The 14,004-nt window shown below is 39.0% G+C and overlaps 1 protein-coding gene across 11 annotated transcripts in view; it reads left to right on the top strand.

The window, feature by feature from the left end:
• Positions 1-14,004, top strand: part of LOC116330579 — a 285,981-nt gene that overhangs the window by 244,465 nt on the left and 27,512 nt on the right. For 10 of the 11 annotated variants that reach the window (XM_039620038.1, XM_039620034.1, XM_039620037.1 and 7 more), the window contains 8 exons: positions 2,232-2,279; positions 2,570-2,613; positions 2,991-3,276; positions 3,531-3,574; positions 4,133-4,418; positions 4,773-4,816; positions 12,619-12,895; positions 13,755-13,802. In XM_039620038.1, coding sequence (XP_039475972.1) covers positions 2,232-2,279; positions 2,570-2,613; positions 2,991-3,276; positions 3,531-3,574; positions 4,133-4,418; positions 4,773-4,816; positions 12,619-12,895; positions 13,755-13,802 — 1,077 coding nt within the window. The remainder of the gene's footprint in view (positions 1-2,231; positions 2,280-2,569; positions 2,614-2,990; positions 3,277-3,530; positions 3,575-4,132; positions 4,419-4,772; positions 4,817-12,618; positions 12,896-13,754; positions 13,803-14,004) is intronic. The other variant, XM_039620040.1, reaches the window with a different exon arrangement.

Raw genomic sequence — 14,004 nt, 5'->3', positions numbered from 1 at the left:
AACTTAAACGTCTGTATAACCCTCCCTGGAACAAATCCAGCAAAGCTGCTTCTAACACACTTTTATATTTCAGATCAGTGTCTAAAAAGCACCATTAAATAAATTTGCTCCTGAATCTATAAAAGTAATTCCTGTTTGTATAAATTCTCACCAAAAAACAAAATTCACACCACAGGTGATAAACAGAATTAACACCATGTTGTCTGCAGGTTACCGAGAAGTTGTTCTGAACCTGTCTCCCAGAATACGATATGATAGTGCTGTTTTTAATAGAAAATGCTTTATCTCAGATTAAAATGTGTCAGGTGAGTTGTCTAACAAGATCCTTACTCTGGTTGGCATGGCCTTGGGCCGGCTGTTGTAGTGATTTGGCGCATTATTATTAAAATTGAAGCACACAACGGCGTCGCAAAACATCATTTGTTTATATACAAAAAGAAAAATCCTTTTTTACATAAAAGAATTCTTACTTCACAATTCATGACCATACAGTCCAGAAACCGATTACGTGGGTACAAAGGGTAAGTTCTCATCTTTAACCCATAGTGGTTCAGGTAATTTCTCAGGGACTTGGAAGGGCGGCCATGCCTACCTCATCAATGTTACGAGAGTCGTCAAAATACAAAAAATCTTCCTCATGATCGGTGTCCGTACGTAGTCCAGAGTTGTGGTGGTGAGGGGTGTGCGCTCCACTCTGGCACTGGTGCGTCTTCAGCCCATTCTTCAAATGTAGGGTTCATGGATGAACCTTCAGAGACTGACGTTTGGCCAGCGTCCCTGATACAGTCGTTTCTGTTACCAGTGGCGGTGCTGTTTGTACCAAGTTCTGCCACTTTGATGGCTGTTTGAGCAGAAGGGCCGCAAGATGTCATCGTTTGCTGGCCTGTTCTCACGAGCTCCTAAAAATCTGGCTTTTGTTTTAGAAAAGAAAACAGATTGAATATCGTATAATATCCTATGATACACATTTATAAATACAGTAACAGTCTCGATTTACTTACCGTTTATGAAGTCCATGTTAAAAAGAACGATGTTAATCTTGCTGATCGGTAGAAAAATGGTCTGCTCCACAGCGGGTCCTGATGTGAAAATGGTGAGGGTCTCAGGCTCCGAGGTTGCTTTATATAGGACGGGTGTTTCCAAAAAACAATAGAGGGTGCCGCTGTGTCTGGGGGTCGATACACCTGCAGGGCATCACCTTGATGTGAAAGTTTATAGCGCTAAACAATGAGGATGAGCTATGTTGGGTGGGGCGCACAGTTGCTGGGGCTCCAGTGTAACGGGAAAGATAGGCCTAAGGGGTTACCTTTGCTGGCTAAATGAGACAAAAAGATGGACTTAGCAACAAATAACTCATGCGCCTTGGGGACTTTGCGCTCGTGGGAATTAAAAACACATAAACCATCAGCTTGAAAGAAAGGCGTCACTGCGCCTGGGCTCTCGGGATAGTGGGGGTTTTAGAAGTGTCGCAACAGCGTTTTATTTCTATTTGTGGGATTCTTGTGCGTTAAAAACTAGCAGGCTCAGTGTCCCACTTGGAGATGATGAATCGCCTAGTGATGAGAAGCCACATACATCCGTAAAATGAGGTCTGATTAAACTAAACTCTTATGAACAGTCATGAAACATGAATTTTCCCATACAGAAGAAAGTGCTGTTACGTCCCCTGGTTAATGCGATTAGAGCCGTTTTTTAAATAAAATGACTGGTGAAACACCGTTAGAACCAGAAAACTTAACGTACTTAAAACACAAATTGTAACAATTTTTCTGACTAGATCTAAATTTAAAAAAGCCATTTCAGGGTTGTCATGGCAGCAGTTAAACAACGAATTGGTTTAAGAAGGCATGTCATATGGCAAAAAAGTGGCTCCTTATTACTGCTAAAGGTCTTTGAACTTCTTTCCTTTGAAATTGTTTTTCTTTGTTTTTTGCATTTTGAGCTGATTAATATCAGTCTTGTATTGTAAATCGATCTTTATGTTAGCTTTGATTTAAACTCCACTATGGAGACAGACGACCTGTATGAGGTAAATGATTCAAAGTCTTTTCATTGATTTCTCTGTGATTGTGTAACTATGGCCTCCTCCTGCCTTCAGTCAGCACAGCTGAAAGTGAAATATTAAAGCTTTTTATTGTCAGGACTCAGTGTTATACTCAGGATGAGCACACATAAAGGACACACACAGTGTCTGTATGATGTAGTTACAGTTTGTATTCAATGTGTTGCAGCTGCAGGATCATCAGCTGAAGGATTTGATGTGGAGGAAACAGAGAAAGGTCAGTGTCCAGAAAACACATCAATCAATAAATACACTCATTGATATGAAGATGAAGAAGATGAAGAAGATGAAGAATTACTGAATGAAACAGAACTGGATCATTTCCTCACACTTTGATAGTTTTCCATCAAATATGACTTCATGTTAACAAGTTTAATGTTGTTATTAATCCAACTTACAAGGATCATCAGAATGAAATCAAAGTATCAGTTATTTCAAAGTGTCTGATTATTAACACTGATGTTAAATCAGTCATGAATGAACCTTTTAATGTTTCTTTTCTGTCAGAGAAACACTCTGAGGATGAACGTTGGCCTGCACTGATCCACAAAGTGAGTCATGTCACATCTGTCTGACTTCAGATCATCCAGCTTTCATTTCATAAATACAGGATAGAAATCTTCAATAGAAACAAAAAAATGATTTGATTTTGATTGGAAAAGTCAAAGTTTGATAAGTTCAGCGTGTGCAGTGAGGTCGGTCTGCAGCAGGTCAGAAAAGTCCTGAACTTGTTAACAGAAGCAGAATAATTGTTAATCAGCTGTTTGTGATCATTGTGACAAATATGACCAATGACATCATCACCTTATGTGATGGATGATGTCATCTAAACACATCTACATTTCTAAAGTGTTGATGAGAAAACAAGCAAACCTGAAAGTGAGAAATGTCACATTTATCTCATGAACATTTTCTTTGAATTTTCCAGGTAGAAACGATGGAGTCTGTTATTGAGCTGCTGCTGGAAACTCTGGATGCTCTGAATTACCGGGAACTAGAGGAGTTCAAGCTGACCATTACAAAAATTCGTCACGATAAATATGACTCACAATTCTCATTGATTCGGTACATAAGGGGAGGCCTGCAGGACACAGTGTTTCTGATGGTGCAGACTTACGGCCAACAGTCAGTGGAGAAGACCATGGAGGTCTTAAAGGAGATGAAGAGGACTGATCTGGCTCAGAGGCTGTCAGACTGCAGCTCACTGCCTCGAAGTAAGACAACAAAATCAAAACTCATTAAAATCATAAAACTGTTTTTATTACATATCTCATAAACTTCTAAGTAAAGTCTTCTTTGACTTTATAAATAATATTATTTGTAATAAAGACAAGAGAAAACACTTCTTTAAAACATATTTTATGACTGTTCTGGAGGAAAATATAATTATAAACATAAATATTTGACCAGATAAAAATACTTTGTGAATGTGTTTGTCATGAGTGACTTTGAGCACTTTTCTCCTCAGAGAAACACTCTGTGGATGAACGACGCTCTGCACTGATCCACAAAGTGAGTCATGTCACATCTCTGATTCAGTACAAGACAGCAGGCTGAAAGTCAGAGTACTAAAGTATCATCAGTTCTCATGTTGAGTCATTTTTCTCATGATTTCTGCTGGATGTTTGTGACAAACTGAAGCTTCATTCAGTTTGACTTCTTCAGCAGTAATTTTCTCCAACACTAATGTCAGGATGTCTTTACCACTGAGGATGAGCTGAGGAAGTGTCAGCATGTACATTTGTCCTGACTCTTCAACAGGACAGAGAAATCTGAAAACATCAAACACTTTCAGATTAAACAGGAAACTTTATTCTACTTACAAATATTTAATAAAGAATTAAAGAGAATCTGAAATCATGGAAATATTCTTTATCTATATATTTCAATTTTATCTGCACAATATGAGAGAAAAACCGCAGCCTGTATATACCGATTCTAAACCATAAAAGAAGATCATACTTTTATAATTTCTTCACATATTCTTATAAACTGTAATAAATATAACAGCTTATGTTTGAGTAAATACATAAATAGATATGTGACCCTTAATTGTGTTTATTGTTCCAGGTGGCAACAATGGCAGCTGTTAAACATCTGCTTTTAGAAACTTTGAATGATTTGAGTGATGAGGAGCTGAAGAAATTTAAGAGGCTCCTGCAGATGATTAATTCTTGGAGGGATCTGTCATATATCTCAGATATGTTCAGTCAATCATCAAACAGAGCAGATACAGTGAATCTGATGGTGGATAAACTTGGTCTGCAGTCTGTGGAGGTGACCAGAGAAGTTTTCATGTACATGAACAGAACTGATCTGGTGCAGAAGTTATCAGACAGCAGCTCAGCATCCAGAGGTAAGACCAACATGCATGAGTGTAAACTCTGTGTCATCAAAAATGTAAATTCCAAAGAAAATCAGATCAGTCCTCTAATTTAAATGATCTGACTTACTGATATCATCAGATGATCACTGAATTTATTGGTGGTTATAAATTAGCTCTAGGTTTGAGTGTTTGTTTATTATCCACGATGGACAGATGTACTCGGTCTCTCTGTGACTACTTCAACATTAAGACAGATCATTTTACTGCATGTTTTGTTATCTTTTTACCTTGTAAATCATCTGTGTCTTCTGAAGGCTGATTCTACTCGGATGTGTGATGATGTTTGAATCCTCAGAGTTGATTGTAAATGTCTTTCCTCCTCAGAGAAACACTCTGTGGATGAACATGGAGCTGCACTGTTGAAGAGAGTGAGTGTGACTTTAACTCAGCTTTCATTCAGTAGATTCAGGCTGTAAATCATCCTCATCTTGAACATTATACAGTGGGATGCAAAAGTTTGGGCAACCTTGTTAATAGTCATTATTTTCCTGTATAAATCGTTGGTTGGTACAATAAAAATTGTCAGTGAAATATATCATATAGGAGACGCACACAGGGATTTACAGAAAGTGTGCAATAATTGTTTAAACAAAATCAGGCAGGTGCATAAATTTGGGCACTGTTGTTATTTTATTGATTCCAAAACCTTTAGAACTAATTATTGGAACTCAAATTGGCTCAGTAACCTCAGTGACCCCTGACCTACATACACAGGTGAATCCAATAATGAGAAAGAGTATTTAAGGGGGTTAATTGTAAGTTTCCTTCCTCTTTTAATTTTTTCTGAAGAGTAGCAACATGGGGGTCTCAAAACAACTCTCAAATGACCTGAAGACAAAGATTGTTCAGCATCATGGTTCAGGGGAAGGATACAGAAAGCTGTCGCAGAAATTTAAGCTGTCCGTTTCCACAGTTAGGAACATATTGAGAAAATGGAAGACCACAGGCTAAGTTCAAGTTAAGGCTCGAAGTGGCAGATCAAGAAAAATCTCGGAGAGACAGAAGCGATGGTGAGAACAGTCAGAGTCAACCCACAGACCAGCACCAAAGACCTACAACATCATGTTGCAGCAGATGGAGTCGCTGTGCATCGTTCAACCATTCGGCGCACTTTACACAAGGAGATGCTGTATGTCAGAGTGATGCAGAGGAAGCCTTTGCTCTGCCCACAGCACAAACAGAGCCGCTAAAGCACATTTGGACAAGCCAGCTTCATTCTGGAATAAGGTGCTGTGGACTGATGAAACTAAAATTGAGTTATTTGGGCATAACAAGGGGCGTTATGCATGGAGGAAAAAGAACACAGCATTCCAAGAAAAACACCTGCTACCTACAGTAAAATATGGTGGTGGTTCCATCATGCTGTGGGGCTGTGTGGCCAGTGCAGGGACTGGGAATCTTGTCAAAGTTGAGGGACCCATGGATTCCACTCAGTATCAGCAGATTCTGGAGACCAATGTCCAGGAATCAGTGACAAAGCTGAAGCTGCGCCGGGGCTGGATCTTTCAACAAGACAACGACCCAACGACCTCCTCAAAATCCACTAAGGCATTCATGCAGAGGAACAAGAACAACGTTCTGGAACGGCCATCTCAGTCCCAGACCTGAATATTATTGAACATCTGTGGTGTGAGTTAAAGAGAGCTGTCCATGCTCGGAAGCCATCAAACCTGAATGAACTAGAGATGTTTTGTAAAGAGGAATGGTCCAAAATACCTTCAACCACAATCCAGACTCTCATTGGAACCGACAGGAAGCGTTTAGAGGCTGTAATTTCTGCAAAAGGTGGATCTACTAAATATTGAATTCATTTCTTTTTTTGTTGTGGTGCCCAAATTTATGCACCTGCCTGATTTTGTTTAAACAATTATTGCACACTTTCTTTAAATTCAATTCAATTCAATTCAATTTTATTTATATAGCGCCAAATCACAACAAAAGTCGCCTCAAGGCGCTTTATATTGTACAGTAGATAGCACAATAATAAATACAGAGAAAAACCCAACAATCATATGACCCCCTATGAGCAAGCACTTTGGCGACAGTGGGAAGGAAAAACTCCCTTTAACAGGAAGAAACCTCCGGCAGAACCAGGCTCAGGGAGGGCGGGGCCATCTGCTGCGACCGGTTGGGGTGAAAGAAGAAAAAAAACAGGATAAAGACATGCTGTGGAAGAGAGACAGAGATTAATAACAGATATGATTCGATGCAGAGAGGTCTATTAACACATAGTGAATGAGAAAGGTGACTGGAAAGGAAAAACTCAATGCATCATGGGAATCCCGGCAGCCTCACGTCTACTGCAGCATAACTAAGGGAGGATTCAGGGTCACCTGGTCCAGCCCTAACTATATGCTTTAGCAAAAGGAAAGTTTTAAGCCTAATCTTGAAAGTAGAGATAGTGTCTGTCTCCTGAACCCAAACTGGAAGCTGGTTCCACAGAAGAGGGGCCTGAAAACTGAAGGCTCTGCCTCTCATTCTACTTTTAAATACTCTAGGAACAACAAGTAGGCCTGCAGTGTGAGAGCGAAGTGCTCTAATGGGGTGATATGGTACTACAAGGTCATTAAGATAAGATGGGGCCTGATTATTTAAGACCTTGTATGTGAGGAGCAGGATTTTGAATTCAATTCTGGATTTAACAGGAAGCCAATGAAGGGAAGCCAAAACAGGAGAAATCTGCTCTCTCTTTCTAGTCCCTGTCAGGACTCTTGCTGCAGCATTTTGGATTAGCTGAAGGCTTTTCAGCGAGTTTTTAGGACATCCTGATAATAATGAATTACAGTCGTCCAGCCTGGAAGTAATAAATGCATGAACTAGTTTTTCAGCATCACTCTGAGACAGGATATTTCTAACTTTAGAGATGTTGCACAAATGGAAGAAAGCAGTCTTACATATTTGTTTAATATGTGCATTGAAGGACATGTCCTGGTCAAAAATGACTCAAGGTTCCTCACAGCATTACTGGAGGCCAAGGTAATGCCATCCAGAGTAAGAATCTGGTTAGATACCATATTTCTAAGATTTTCAGGGCCGAGTACAATAACCTCAGTTTTATCTGAATTAAGAAGCAGAAAGTTAGCGGCCATCCAGGTCTTTATGTCTTTAAGACATTCCTGCAGTTTAACTAATTGGTGTGTGTTACCTGGCTTCATGGATAGATAGAGCTGCGTGTCATCTGCATAGCAGTGAAAATTTATGCTATGTCTTCTAATGATGCTGCCTAGGGAAGCATGTATAATGTAAACAGAATTGGTCCTAGCACTGAACCCTGTGGAACTCCATAATTGACCTTAGTGTGTGAAGAGGACTCTCCATTTACATGAACAAATTGGAGTCTATTAGATAGATATGATACAAACCACTGCAGTGCAGTACCTGTAATACCTACAGCATGTTCTAATCGCTCTAATAGGATATTATGGTCAACAGTATCGAATGCAGCACTGAGGTCAAGCAGGACAAGCACAGAGATGAGTCCACTGTCAGAGGCCATAAGAAGATCATTTGTAACCTTCACTAAAGCTGTTTCTGTGCTGTGATGAGCTCTGAAACCTGACTGAAATGCTTCAAATAAGCCATTCCTCTGCAGATGATCTGTTAGCTGTTTGACAACTACTCTTTCAAGGATGTTTGATATGAAAGGAAGGTTGGAGATTGGCCTATAATTAGCTAAGACAGCTGGGTCTAGAGATGCTTTTTAAGTAAAGGTTTAACTACAGCCAGCTTGAAGGCCTGTGGTACATAGCTGATTATTAGAGATAGGTTGATCATATTTAAGATTGAAGCATTAATTAATGGCAGGACTTCTTTGAGCAGTTTTGTAGGAATGGGGTCTAAAAGACACGTTGATGGTTTGGAGGAATTAATTATTGAAGTTAACTCAGAAAGATCAATTGGAGAAAAAGAGTCTAACTTAACATTGATGGTACTAAAAGTAGCTGTAGATAATATTACAATTCAATAAACTTAATTTCACTTCTCAAATATCACTGTGTGTGTCTCCTATATGATATATTTAACTGACATTTTTTATTGTAATAGCCAACGATTTATACAGGAAAATAATGACTATTAACAAGGTTGCCCAAACTTTTGCATCCCACTGTACATGATGAAACAGACAAAGCATCTTTGAAACGGGATGCTTCTCACAGTGTTAATGTGGAGCTCTGCAGCAATAATGTTTCCACTGATGACAGAGTGAAGGATCTACTACTGACGATAAAACCAGGAAATGACATCTTTAGATTTTTCTTTGTCTTTAAAATTATTCAACATCAAAAGTCATTAAATATTTATTACTGCAGTTCATGCACTCACTTTAATTGTATAAAATCATAACACAAAAATTCAGTCAGAGAAATAAGAACATTTAGTTTTTAGTCCTGATGGAGTCATGTTTTCATATGAGACCATTTGCGGTAAAGTAAAAACACACAGTCCCAAGGCCAGAGCCAGCTATGCCACAACGCCAGTTGCCCTTCATGCGTTGATTTCAACAGGGTTAGCAGTTGTCCTCTGAGACCCACCACCCTGTAAGTAGATAGCCAGTGGTCACTCCAGCCTCTGCAACTCAGCTGCCTTTAGGCTTTGGCATATAATAGGCCCTGGCCTGCACAGAGAGACAACCTAACACCTTCACTATATAATTCACAGCGCAAAACCCATCCATCCAAAACATATCAGGTTTCATCACATTACATACCTGCACAGAGAGACAAAATAACACAGCAGTGTTTGTAGTGTGGGCTATAAGTAGACTAGTATATCAGTGCAATCAGTTACACCTGCCTCTACTTAGTCCAACCCCATTACAGCTATTGGCTCACCAGAAATGTGACACACACACACACACACACACACACAAAACCACTCCCAACCCAGTGCAACTTCACACAATAATATAGAGATGAATTAATACAGGTACATTAGTCTACCATGTTACACTGTCACCTTACGGTCAAATCTGGCTTTGTTCTTCCCTGCATTTTTAAGTGCATTCTGAGTAGCCAATCTAAAGCTCTCTTCTAGACGTGCTCTAGACCTTCAACATACCGGTAAAGTGATCTTGGCCTGTCAGCTTTTAAAGGCAACCCAAAAGCGAAATCAACCGGCAATCTTGGTTTTCATCCAAACATTGATTCATACAGCGTAAACCTTGTCACCTTATTGCATGTGCAGTCATATGCATATACTAAGGGTTTTACAAAGTTTTGCCAAGGATGGATATTTGGGGAATTCTAGCTCATTCTCGGAAATAAAAGTTTCTGGAATGACATCCACAGAGATGGCCAAAGACTCAACAAGAGTGATCCTGCAGTCATTTGCACTGGGGTCATATGGTATTTTAAAGAGCTGGCTTTCACAAATGGCTTGGATGACATCTTGGTTAACAACTTCAGTGGTCTTTGAATTAGTCAGGTGGGAGTCTATGAAGTGACTAATGCACTCTTGTTCTTTTTTAGACTGAGTATCATTAAGTAAGTGTCCGTAAGACAACCCATCTGCATCCAGGTTCTGCTTGCCGGATCTGTACTGGAACTTAAAAGAATAGTTAGACCGTGCTGCCAGCCATCTGTAACTGGTGGCGTCTAATTTTGCAGTTGTCAATACATATGGAAGAGGATTACTATCTGTAATGACAGTAAACTCACTCCCATAAAGGTAGTCACGAAACTTTTCAGTGACAGACTATTTTAAAGCAAGGAACTCAAGTTTATGGGCTGGATATTTGGACTCACTTGCAAAAGCAATAGCTTTAAGCTGACTGTCCTGCTCTTGGTATAACGCTGCACCAAACCAGTAGCACTGGCATCTGTATGCAGTATGTAGGGCTGCTTTGTGTCAGCAAATCCGAGAATAGGTACTCAGGTAATCTTGTCTATGACTGTTTCGAAAGCTTTCTGGCAGTCAGGTGTCCATCGACGCCCAAATGGCTATGTGGCGTCTAAGTATGTATCAGATTTGTACTTGACCTTTGACCCTTTGCGAACTGGCAGATAACCACGGATTAGCTCATTAAGGGGTCTCACAATATTGGAAAAGCCTTTAATGAAATGCCGAAAATATCCTGAAAACCCCAAGAAAGATCTGAGCTCCTTCAGGGTTTTGGGTCTTTGCCAGTGTCCCAGTTAACGGACAGTTGTCTGAGCAAATTGACATCTTTCAGGTGACAATTTAAATCCATACTCCTTAAGTCTAGCCAACACTGGCTTTAGCTGATCTTCGTGCTCCTCTAGTATTCTAGAAAAAATGATCAAGTCATCAATGAACACTAATACCACTCAAAATCACATGTTACCCACACACTTTTCCATTAGCTTCTGGAAAGTGCTTGGTGCATTTGTTATGCCCTGGGGGATTCTGTTAAACTCCCAGAACCCTAATGGGATTACAAAGACTGTTTTGGGTTTGTCTTCCTCTTCGACCTCAATCTGGTAATAACCAGATTTCAAATCCAGAACAGTGAACCACCTCGATCCAGTTATTGCTGGAAAAGTCTCTTCCAGATTGGGGAGTGCATAAACATCCTTTATAGTTTGGAGGATGAGCTTTCAATAATCTATGCACAGCCGAACCTCACTGTTTCTGTTCCGTACAACTACAATTGGAGAAAAGAAAGGAGACTGAGACTCTCTTATTACACCTGCAGCAAGAAGCTCCTGCAGGTGTTTGGTCACTGCATCTATGCCCTGTGGGTGTATCGGCCTAGCCCGGTGTTTGAACGGACTCTCATCGTGAAGTTTGGTGTGATGCTTCACTTTGTCAGTACATCCCAAATCTAGGTCATGGTGTGCAAAAACCTCTGATATTTCATTTAACTGCTCAGTGATACAGTCTTTCCATTCTGGAGATATGGGAGAATCCCCAAAGTTAAAGGTCATCCCTTTGGATGCAGACTCTTCAGGCTGACTCACAGTGTGCACATTGTACTGTGAAAGGGCACAATGAAATACTCCAAGATCCGCAATGACACAGGTGGGCAGAATTGTGACATCTTGATCTGACTCATTTGATAGGATGACAGGGATTTTGTATGGGGCACGTGCAGGAAGAGTAACCAAGCAGCTCTTAGCACAAAGACCACCAGGGAGATGAATTCTAGGGTCTGGGACGGCTCACCATCTCCTCGCAGAGGAGAGTTCCAACATCAAAAGTCCATGAATAGCCACCAATGGGATGGAAGGAAAAAAAAAAACCCAGCCAAGACGGTTGTTAGTACTATAATTCCTGTAGAAAACACCTCCGGTCTTCTTAGTGATTCCAATCTGCTCCTACTGAACCAAATCCTGGTTACAGGCTGTTATTTTTTCCACTGCAGAAAGTATTTTTCATCACTAATGGTTTGCTCTAGCATTTCACCTGATGCACTGAAGCCTAATCTACATTACACGCGCAATCTCCCTCAGTCAGCATGAGGAGGCGGAATGTACTTCTAACCAATCACATGCATGCATGTATGGTTTAAGCCAATAAGGTGAAAAGATGGCAAAATAATCCTTGTAGACATACAACTGAGCCAATCGAGAATAGGTTTAGCAAAACAGATAAACTATAGTGACTTATAAAGAAAATAGATCAGGCAGAAGAGGAACATTACCTGATGCTGCTGAAGTGATGCAGAGTAATGTTACAGAAGCTTTTTAGAGACACAGCTAAGAGTTTTGGAATTTGGCATCATTTTTAAAAAGTTTACATTTCTTCAGTATTGAACAGCAGAAATGAGGCTTTCTTGTCCCACGTAATTTTTGAAAAAAACAAAACAAACAACAGCGTCCGACAGCGCTGTACACAATGGTAGACCCCATTTATTGTTTTATCTGTTTGGTGGTTGTTGAAATGAAAACTTGAGATTCTGGAAAAACAAATTTATATTTAAAAATCGATTCAGGATTATAATGAATCTATATTTCGTTATTCAAGCTAAAATTGATGTTAAACAGAAAATCTATCACTGAAACCCAGCCCTAGTGATTATTGTGAAAAATATAAATAATTCTGAGGATTTATGTTTTTTTTTTCATTAAAATGTTATAGGGCTGCACAACAAAATGTTCAACTTGATCCCGGTTTTGTCTTTACAAAGTAAAAGAAGCGTGATTGAATCTTTTTTAAAATACAAAGTGAAGGGAATTAAATTTAAACTTAAATCCTTTGTATCTTTCAGGAAGAAGCACCGAGAACTGTTAGAAACATTCTTGTGGAAATCCTGAGACATTTGAATCAAAAGGATCTCGAGGAATTCAATTTGTTGCTGCAGTTCACGCGCTTCAAAATGGGCCTGCCACAAATAAAGTCATATACAATCATGACAGATTTACTAGTGAATCAGATGGTGGATGAACTTGGTCATCAGTCTGTGGAGGTGATCAGGGAGGTTTTAACAGACATGCAGAGAACTGATCTGGTGCAGAGGCTGTCAGAGAGCAGCTCAGGACTCAAAGGTAAGAGAAAATAATCTGTCAGAGTGTCTGTAATAACTTTAATACATTTTATTTATTCATTAACATTCATTTAACCGGGGAAAAAATAAACTTGTGATTCAAAATCTCTTTTACAAGAGTGTCCTGGCCAAGAAGAACAGCTGTACAATAATCATAAGCTGCATAAATTAATAGACAAATCCATACAATAGACATCGTGTGATTATTCTTAACTGTGTGTGGAAGTATTTTAAATATAATATTACACCTTACAGTAAAAATTAATTTAAAGAATTAAATTAAAACCTATCAGAGAAACTCACATCAAGAACTGTATAATATAAACTTTATTATTTATAAATGAAGGAATGTTTCCTCTGATTTTTTTTTGACAAAGGTTGATAAATTAACACATTCAGGTTGTACAAACACAATAAAATGAGACATATTTCTTTTCATATTTCAATGTTTTAAAGTAAAAATATTCAGGTTATTGAATCAGTGACTTTCTTTAGTAAATGTTGTTTTAAAGCTCTTTGAACTTCTTTACTTTGAAAATAATTTTTCTTTCTTTGTTTTTTGCATTTTGAGCTGATTAATATCAGTCTTGTATTGTAAATCGATCTTTATGTTAGCTTTGATTTAAACTCCACTATGGAGACAGACGACCTGTATGAGGTAAATGATTCAAAGTCTTTTCATTGATTTCTCTGTGATTGTGTAACTATGGCCTCCTCCTGCCTTCAGTCAGCACAGCTGAAAGTGAAATATTAAAGCTTTTTATTGTCAGGACTCAGTGTTATACTCAGGATGAGCACACATAAAGGACACACACAGTGTCTGTATGATGTAGTTACAGTTTGTATTCAATGTGTTGCAGCTGCAGGATCATCAGCTGAAGGATTTGATGTGGAGGAAACAGAGAAAGGTCAGTGTCCAGAAAACACATCAATCAATAAATACACTCATTGATATGAAGATGAAGAAGATGAAGAAGAAGAATTACTGAATGAAACAGAACTGGATCATTTCCTCACACTTTGATAGTTTTCCATCAAATATGACTTCATGTTAACAAGTTTAATGTTGTTATTAATCCAACTTACAAGGATCATCAGAATGAAATCAAA

The sequence above is a fragment of the Oreochromis aureus genome, linkage group 11 (genome assembly GCF_013358895.1).
Source record: "Oreochromis aureus strain Israel breed Guangdong linkage group 11, ZZ_aureus, whole genome shotgun sequence".
NCBI classification, from domain to species: Eukaryota; Metazoa; Chordata; class Actinopteri; order Cichliformes; family Cichlidae; genus Oreochromis; species Oreochromis aureus.
The sequence above is the reverse complement of the archived record's forward strand: the minus strand, read 5'-3'. Positions and strand labels throughout refer to the sequence as shown.